Source organism: Anomalospiza imberbis, chromosome 2, assembly GCF_031753505.1.
Source record: "Anomalospiza imberbis isolate Cuckoo-Finch-1a 21T00152 chromosome 2, ASM3175350v1, whole genome shotgun sequence".
In the NCBI taxonomy this organism is placed as follows: domain Eukaryota; kingdom Metazoa; phylum Chordata; class Aves; order Passeriformes; family Viduidae; genus Anomalospiza; species Anomalospiza imberbis.
In genome coordinates, this window is record NC_089682.1 from 6196473 (window position 1) to 6204982 (window position 8510).

Sequence of the window (8510 nt, forward strand, 5' to 3'; positions counted from 1 at the left end):
CCAGGGGGCGCCGCCGCCAGCGCCGCCAAGGGCGCAGCGGCCTCCGGACGCGGCCATCCCGCTTCCCGTGGGCCTCGCCCGCTCCCCTTCCCGGCTCCTCCGCTCCCCTTCCCGGCTCCTCCGCTCCCCTCCCCGGCTCCTCCGCCGCCGCTGCCCCCGCCCTCGCCATGCTGACCTCCCGAGGCCCGGCCCTGTGCACCGCGCTGCGGCGCGCTGCGCCCGGCGGCCTCGCGTCCTTCCACTCCTCCGCTCGGCGCTGCCGCGCCGCCCGCGTCGCCGTGGTGAGTAATGGAGGAGCGGGGCCGGGGCAGCGCTGAGGAGAACTGTTCCTTCGTTTGTTTTCCCGCTGTCTGGCTCTCCACCCTCGGCCCTGCAGCCGGGCTCGCTCCGCACTGGGGCCGCGGCAGGGGAGGGCTTGGCGGGGCGGTGGCCTGGGAAAGCCTCGCCCGGTGGCTGTGACAGCTGGAAACCCTGGGGGGACGCTGAATTTGAGAAGAGAAGGCTGCTTGCAGTTCAGAAACTTGGAGGAAGCCAGACCGGGAGTGGGAGACATGTAAAAATTGGTGTGTGTATAGTTGCTGGCCCTGCTCAAGCAGGGCCAGCCCAGAGCACACGGCACAGGGTTGTATCTCCACGGTTCTGGAAAATTTTCCGTGAGGGACACTCCATACCCTCCTTGGACAATCTGTCCCAGTGCTCAGTCACTGCACAGGAGAGAAATTCTTCCTCATGTTCAGGTGGAACTTCTTTGCATTAGTTTATGCCCATTCCTCTCGTCCCATTGCTGGGCACCTCCAAGCAGAGCCTGGTCCGTCCTCTGACACCCCCCATTTGGATATTTGTACGCGTTAATGAAGTTTCAGTCATCTCTTCCTGAAGCTGAAGAGCTCCCTCAGCCTTTCCTTGCAAGAGAGATTCCTCAGTCCCTCACTCATCCTCACTGCCCTCCACTGAGCCCACTCCAGGAGCTCCATGTCTGCTTTGTGTTGAGGAACCCAGGAGGATTTAACTTGAAATAGTTTATAGTGTTACTGGGTGAGGTACTGGCAGTGAATACATTGGAACTGGGTTATGCTTTTTGGCAGGAAGGGGTGAAGCACGTTACAAACACAGAAGAAAGCAAGGAGGTGGCTTCAGATTGCCAAAGGAAAAGACGAGCTGTAGATGGTGTCCCAAATGGATAGACAGCTTTGGAACTCTGTGGACAGTCTTTGAAGCTCGAGCTTTGCATAGTCTAGGCAGCATTAAACATAAAGAAATGAGAAGGCTTGACCTGCATGAAGAAGTCTGTTTGGGGCAGAATGCTGGTCCAAATGGCTAAAAAGTAACGCAAGCGGAATGCTGTCAGTTTAGCAAGTCACAGCTTTTTAAATAGAGCTAGGAAAAGAAATGTGTTTTTTGACATTAGTGATGTAAATTTTTGACTGTTGTAAAAAGCTGGTGCTGAAATAACAAAAGAGTTCATATACAGAAGAGTTTACAATAATAATATTACAGTATTTTGGTTTCACTGAGTTTAAAAAAAAAATTAAAAGTGTTGCTCACAGAACATAACCTTAGAACAGTTGTTTGTCTGTTGATTCAGTCTAAATTAAATGAATGATAAAACAAAAAGTTATGAAGTAAAAGGCAGCTCTTAAATATCAGAACAGGATTAACATGGACAGAAGAACATTCATGTATCTTGCTCATTTGGTGAAGTGATGGTGATATTTGGTGAAGTGCTGCCCATGATAGCAGACACCTGGGTTTTGAAAGTCCCTTCAAGTCTAACATTACTAGCTAAGACTTACTCAGTTGTGAGTTTCTGTTCATGTGTCAGTGTTTAAAAACTCTCAAGCTTCAAAAAAACAGGGAAGACCAGGAAGGAAGAGATTAAAGTAAAAAAAAAAAAAAAAAAAAAAAAAAAAAACCCAAAAAAACCAAAAAAGAAAAGGAAATTGACTTCTTAACTGGATTTTTTTTCTTTCAGAACAAAGAGCCAAACAAAAAGCCCTGAAAGAGTTCATCTATATACTGTCAGGAACTAGATAAACCTTTGGATTTATTTTGTTTTGTTTCATTCTTACAATGGCTAAAAAAAAAAAAGTTTTTTCTCCTTCTACATTGTCAGATTCTCCACCCACACAAGGGTCGCTGACTGCTTTGTGCTTTTTATTCTCTGGTGTGTATAAACAAATTTAAAGTGTAATTTCAACATTGTTAAGGAAAAAAGTATAGCTAATACGGCATAATTGTATTACTGCATTAAAAGTGATTTAGCTGTTGATCTCTGATGCAGGTGCTCAGGTAAAATACAGCAGCAGGTAAAATAGTTTATTTTAGGTGCCACGTCACAGTGCATTTCTGTCCCTCTTCTGATTGACGTGCACCTGGATGAGGATGTGTTCCACGTGGATGTGGGCACTACATAAGAAAGATGAACGACACTCAGAACAACCCACTGTGTGCACAGCAAAAACATTCCTGAGGGTAACATGTCAGTTTATTGACTGTGGTATAAATGTATCAGCCAGGAAATAAATAGTGGTTATTTCTGAGCCCTGTGATGGGTTGCTATAAATAGGACATGCCAGTTCTGCAGTGTGTCAAGTGGTGACACCAGTGCTAATAGCATGGTGTTCACTGGCGTAGTAAGAGCTTGCTTTTAAATTGTTGTTTGTTAACTGCTTTTTTAAATTTTACCTTGTGGAAGATCCTGTGGGGAGTTTTGTGTCACCTTCAATACTCTGTTATTTTCTCACCGTAGGTCCTGTCTGGCTGTGGTGTCTATGATGGCACAGAAATCCACGAGGCATCAGCGTAAGTTGCTTTTCGGGGCTGTGGGCTCCACAAAAGTCTCCATTACATTGCAACAGTTAGTTTAATTTAATTTTGCTGCCTCTGGCTGTCAGAATTACCCTGAGAGATGAATGATGAAACTTTCTCACACTTTCCTCACAGCCTAATTGTGAGCTCAGGCTGCATTCTTGTAGAACTCAGTGATTGTCCAAAGATGCAGCACCATGCATGCCAGAACAATGAGTCTGAGCGATTCAGACACATTGTTTTCTCTTCAGAAACAGGAATTCAGAGTTCCAGATTCAATCTCAAGAGAGTCAAATACAGACTTAATTTCAGAACCACTTGAGTTTCCTTTCCTGGGGCTAAATCTAACAGCAGAATTGTTAATGCTTAAGTGGAATTAACTCTGACTGTGAATTAATAAGAGATGTGTCACCTAGACCTAGATTAAATGTTAATGGCTATGTTAATTGTGGGGTTCTTCCATAGCACCTGGGGATTTGGAGAAAGGAAGCTTTTGTTGTTCCTGGTTGCCTGCTTTGGTAGGATTTTCCTCATCTTTCAGAGTTAGTTGGTGGAATATTTGTAGTAGATTTAGGGGTCAGATAAAGCCTCTTGAAGTTTTCTGCATGTTGTATCCCCATGTTTGTAGTGTACTGGTTCACCTGAGCCGTGGGGGAGCTGAGGTTCAGATGTACGCTCCAGATGTCCCTCAGATGCATGTCATTGACCACAGCAAAGGGCAACCAGCTGAAGCTGAGTCTAGGTAAGTCTGTGATGTGTTAGGCATTCTTCAGATGTAACAGTCTGTAATGGCTCTTGTAGCACTTGGCTGAATGCCTTTAGTAGCTTTATGCCAGCTGTGGTGGTTTTCTTGGAGAGAAGATTCTACATGAGTGTTCTGGACTTGATTATATACAGTCTGTCAGAGCCTGTGTTTCCCAGCAGTAGCATTTCAGAACCATCAATAGCTTCAGTTACTAAATACCAGTGCTCTTGCTTCCTCCCTTCCTCACCCTCCTCTTCCTCTGCAAAACTTTATTTACTGTGTTCTGTGTGCAAATGCTTAATTAATCACATTGCTTTATTTCTGGTTCTTCAAGGAATGTTTTAGTGGAATCTGCCAGAATTGCTCGTGGTAAAATCGCAAGCCTGGCTAAGCTCACTACAGCAGACCATGATGCTGTGATATTCCCCGGTGGATTCGGAGCTGCCAAAAACTTGTGAGTGCCAACTAAGCATCAGATTCCTCAAGTAAATATTCATAATTAACTATGCATAATCAGCCTGTCAAAGAGAAGGCTTTGGGGTGATCTAATTGCAGCCTTTCAGTACCTGAAGGAAACGTGCAGAAAAGATGGAAAGAGACTTTTTACAAGGGTCTGGTGTGACGGTACAAGGGAGAATGGCTTCAGACTGAAAGAGAGTAGGTTTAGATGAGATACTGAGCAGCAGATGCTTGCTGTAAGGATGGTGAGGCACTGGAACAGGTTGTCCAGAGAAGCTGTGGATGCCCCATGCCTGGCAATGTTCAAAGCCAGGCTGGATGGAGCAACCTGGCCTAGAGGGAGTTGTCCCTGCTTATGGCAGAGGGGTTGGAATGAGATGATCTTTAAGGTCCCTTCCAGCACAAACCATTCTGTCATTCTATGAACTGAGATTCACACAATAAAACCCATAAATGGCCTTATTTACTGCATATGTAGCTCCTAATTAATAAGGATAACTCCTTTCAAAGTCTTGACATTGTCATGTTTTAAATTCTCTGAACAATGTTGATGAGAATTCGAGTTTACATAATGCTTAAGAAGTCTTTTTTCCTCCCCCTAGTGGTGTTTCTTTTTGGGTCTGAGGGAAGTGGAGGTAAAACTTAAATGGTTTCAGGTGCTTGTAGTGTTATTATTCTGTTTCTTCCTCTCTGCCCACCAAAAAAATGCCCTGTTGCTTTATAATTATAAAACAACAGCTGATTCAGAGAAAAAAGGAAACAAAAAGTGTTAGCCATGTGGAATACTGATTATCTTGCTATTGAGATGCTTTTTTCTTGACTTGGGGAAGAATTAATGTTGCTTCCCTTTTCTTCTTACATATTTTTCTTCTTTGAAAAGATTGCTGTTCAACTTCTCAGTAATCTTAGAAAGCTGATTTGATGATTCTCATTTTAAGATGTTTTTATTGAGTAAGGGACTTTCTGCAGACCAAAGCCTTAGAAAAGAGACATTTTGGTTGAAGCATTGATAGTCATTTAGGGAGTGTTTTAAACCAAATTTTTAGTAGCTGTAAAGTTTGGTATGACCCTTTGGAGCCAGTTTCATGGCAGACAGGCAAATATCTCTGTTTGTAGGTTTAAGCTGAGCTTTGTGTAAGTTTCTTGTTGTGACAGATCTACCTTTGCTGTTGATGGGAAGGATTGCAAGGTGAACAGAGAAGTTGAGCGAGTCCTGAAAGACTTCCACAAAGCAGGGAAACCTATTGGGTACGTATGTGAGTTGGGTGGCATTTGTTTGAAAGTGTGAACAGGGAGACAATCTATGTCTTGTTGAAATGTGCAGCTGTTGCTGGAACTAGAGAAAATATCTTCTGTTTTGTATCATTTGCAGCCTGTTTTTTAAATGTGTTTTTCAAGATTTGTGTGTGGTGGTGTTTGTCAGAGGAGAAGCTGAGGAAATGCTGAGAGGAAGTTGCCTTGTGATGTATCTCAGATATTCAAGGCTGTGTCCATTTGAATTTTGTCAGCTGTGAGCAAGTTCTGGAATAGTGGTGTTGTGGAATTGCTGTTACAATTCCTTCTGTTGCAGCCTGTGCTGCATTTCCCCAGTGCTGGCAGCAAAGGTGCTCTCTGGTGCTGAGGTAACTGTGGGCCACGAAGAAGAGGAAGGTGGCAAGTGGCCTTATGCTGGGACTGCAGGAGCCATCAAAGAGCTGGGAGCAAAACACTGTGTGAAAGAAGTAACCATATCCTTTCCTGGTAATTTCCATGTTGGGAGACAGTTTAGAAATGTGTCATTAAAGGAATGAGCACATGTAAAATCTGTATTTTCCACATAGATTTTCATGGGAACGTGCAGTGGGTAGCAGATAGCAGTGGTGCAGTGCAGGATTCGAAACTCTTCTGTACACAGCTGAGTAACTACTGCTGTGTAACTACACACTGGGAGGTAGAACTTGTTCTCAGGCAGCTCCCTTGGGCACCCAGTAATACACCAAGTGCTGAATGAATTTACACATAAAACTGGCATGGGTTACAGCTGGTCAGTTCTCTTTGAGATTTTTATTCTTTTCCTGAAGCTTAATGCTGCAGACTGTACTCAGAGACATTTTACTACCATCAGTGAATTTTGTAGGTTTTTTTTGTGTTTCTGGGTGTTTCCACAGGTTTCTCATGCAGCATTTGTATTTCTAGCAAAAATACCTTGTCATAGCTTGGATTATAGGTTGCACATTCTTTACAGCTGGATGGTATAACATATTTGGAGGAAGTTTTTATAGGATAGTGGAGCTGTGAGGTTTTCTCATTTTGCAGGCAGCATCTGCAAGTGCTGTGTTTTCCTTAACTCCTTCTAACGAAGCTCATGTGGATACAAAAAATAAGGTGGTGACCACGCCAGCATTTATGTGTGAAACAGCATTACACCATATCTTTGATGGCATTGGGGCAATGGTAAAGAATGTGCTAAAATTAACTGGCAAATAAAATCAGAAATGTTTAAATTTAGGTTGTAGTATCAAACGTATCATGGACCAATGGAGACATTTGCACCTGCTTGTCCTGCTCACACTCTAGTGAATGCTGATATGAAGCAGACTGATTCCCAGCTGCAGGATTTTCCATGCCTTTTTGAGAGAGGGGCATTGCAGAGGACAAGGAGCCTGGCCTGAGACACAGAGGATTTTCTTGAGCTGTTCCATCTGGAGAGAGCTGACTGGATGTGTTCTGAAACAAAGTCTTCCCAACACACCAATGTCAAACCAGTTCTAAGGGGGAAAAAGAGACTCAAGGCCCTTTCAGAAGCTGAGGGCAGATGTGTTGTAGAGATTTGGCACATGGCAGCATATTTAGTGGATGAAGAATGGGAGTAGAGGAGTGAATGCATGGTTCAAGGTGTCTAAGCTCAGGCCTGTGTCTGGGAACTAACAGCCAGGGTCATCTGTTGAGGGAAAAGACATCTTCCACATCCTAATTTTACCCGGTATTAATGGAAAGATTTTGTTTAAATTTTAAAGAATCCCACTTTCGCAAAGTCATTCTGAACACCAATCAACAGCAGGACACAACTGCCACAACAGCAGCACTTTGAAAAACTCATCCATTGGCCCATTATAGTTTTAAAAGGTCTTGAAATGAAGAAGAGAATAATATCTGCTGACATGACGCACAACTCTTAAGGACAGCACCCCTATTAAAGCAGTTTTATGACAAGTAGTGAATGGAAAAAACAATCTCAAATTATCCTAACGTCCCCTGCTTTAGGGCAATAAAGCTTTCTCCAAAGAAGTATTATTGAATGTCTGGAATAATGATGTATAAATAAATTAATTTCTGCCTTTATCTTATCCTTGGCCTTTCACTTTTGTTTGGGAGCTGCCTTACACTGATTGGTACATTTTAGCAGTTTTTCTGCTTTTCAGTTCACCGATTTTGTTTATTTTTTCCATATAGAATCCAGCAGAATGTTCTCCACCTCGTCCAAGTTTTTTGTCCCCTTTCTGTTGAGCAGGACACAACATTTCTCAAATTCAAACAAACAAGCACAATGACAGCCCCTTACCTTGGATTAAAGTTTCTCTTCCATGACAAGACTTGCTGAGGTGAACCCATATTTTCAAGGGAGAATTGTATGTTTCATAAATGAATCTACAGGCCTTAGATTGAGTTGGTGTATGGCAAATGCCATTTGTGGCTGAACACTTGCCAGGGGTGTGGGGTGACATTTTTTTATTCGGGCGAATGAAAAGAAGCTTGAGTGTGAGTGTTGGGCTCACCTTCCTCAGCCAGGGTTCAGGAAATAAGCATTTTTGCTTCTGGGGCCTCCTAATGATTAATTTTTTTGTCACTAAAAAAAAATCACATCTGGATTTAGAAGATTTGGATTTGTACTTCGGTGCTGGCACTGTTTTCTTGGGGGATTTCAGAGATTGCCTGAGCAGATCAGTGAGGTTACAAAGGAATCCTACACAGACCCCGAATCATTGTAGAAGTAGGCATAGTTCATAAAGTGGATTTTGGACATTTCTCTGAAACCTTTTTTGCTTATGCATCAAATTCTTCATGAAATTTTCAGTATCGAGTTGGTAAGAAACAGGATTTAAAACACTGCCACTATATAATTCAGTGCAAAAACACCCCTTCATGAGCTTTGCTTGTACAAAGTGGGTATTTTTAGGATCCATTTTATACACAGAGGCTTAGCAGAGGATATGAGGTCATTGTTCATGTAAAATGTAGTAACATTTTAAAGTGCGTGTGTTTCCCACATCTGCAGGAGGTTTAAAAGAAATTTGGTAACAGGGTATCACGCCACAGAAATGGTATTGGAATCCCCAGGCTGGAAGAAGAGCTGTTGTGCCTGTGCTAACAGCACCTTCCTCTGCAAGAACTCAGCTCTGGGTTAAACCTTCCCATGAACTCCCTCACCACAGCTGGGCTGAGGGCCGGAATTTAAGGTTTCTCATATCCACAATTCCTATTAAGTGAAGCTGTGGTGGCACAAAGCTTCCTTAGATGC

General features: G+C 43.2%; 1 protein-coding gene across 1 annotated transcript; it reads left to right on the forward strand.

Moving 5' to 3' along the window:
• The first annotated feature begins 69 nt into the window (after nucleotides 1-69).
• GATD3 (glutamine amidotransferase class 1 domain containing 3) lies at nucleotides 70-7333 on the forward strand. The gene is made up of 7 exons (XM_068179682.1): nucleotides 70-281; nucleotides 2750-2802; nucleotides 3437-3550; nucleotides 3888-4007; nucleotides 5168-5260; nucleotides 5583-5739; nucleotides 6350-7333. Exons 1-7 carry the CDS (start codon nucleotides 168-170, stop codon nucleotides 6476-6478), a joined length of 780 nt encoding a protein of 259 aa, XP_068035783.1. The 5' UTR covers nucleotides 70-167; the 3' UTR covers nucleotides 6479-7333.
• The last annotated feature ends 1177 nt before the right edge of the window (nucleotides 7334-8510 follow it).

What these genes read in the sequence shown, in the direction of transcription:
- GATD3 (XM_068179682.1), top strand. Translation starts at nt 168, where the DNA reads ATGCTGACCTCCCGAGGCCCGGCCCTGTGCACCGCGCTGCGGCGCGCT. An exon ending in CCAGCTGAAGCTGAGTCTAG is followed by an intron (nt 3,551 to 3,887) that starts GTAAGTCTGTGA and finishes TGGTTCTTCAAG; the next exon opens with GAATGTTTTAGTGGAATCTG. An exon ending in TTCGGAGCTGCCAAAAACTT is followed by an intron (nt 4,008 to 5,167) that starts GTGAGTGCCAAC and finishes TTGTTGTGACAG; the next exon opens with ATCTACCTTTGCTGTTGATG.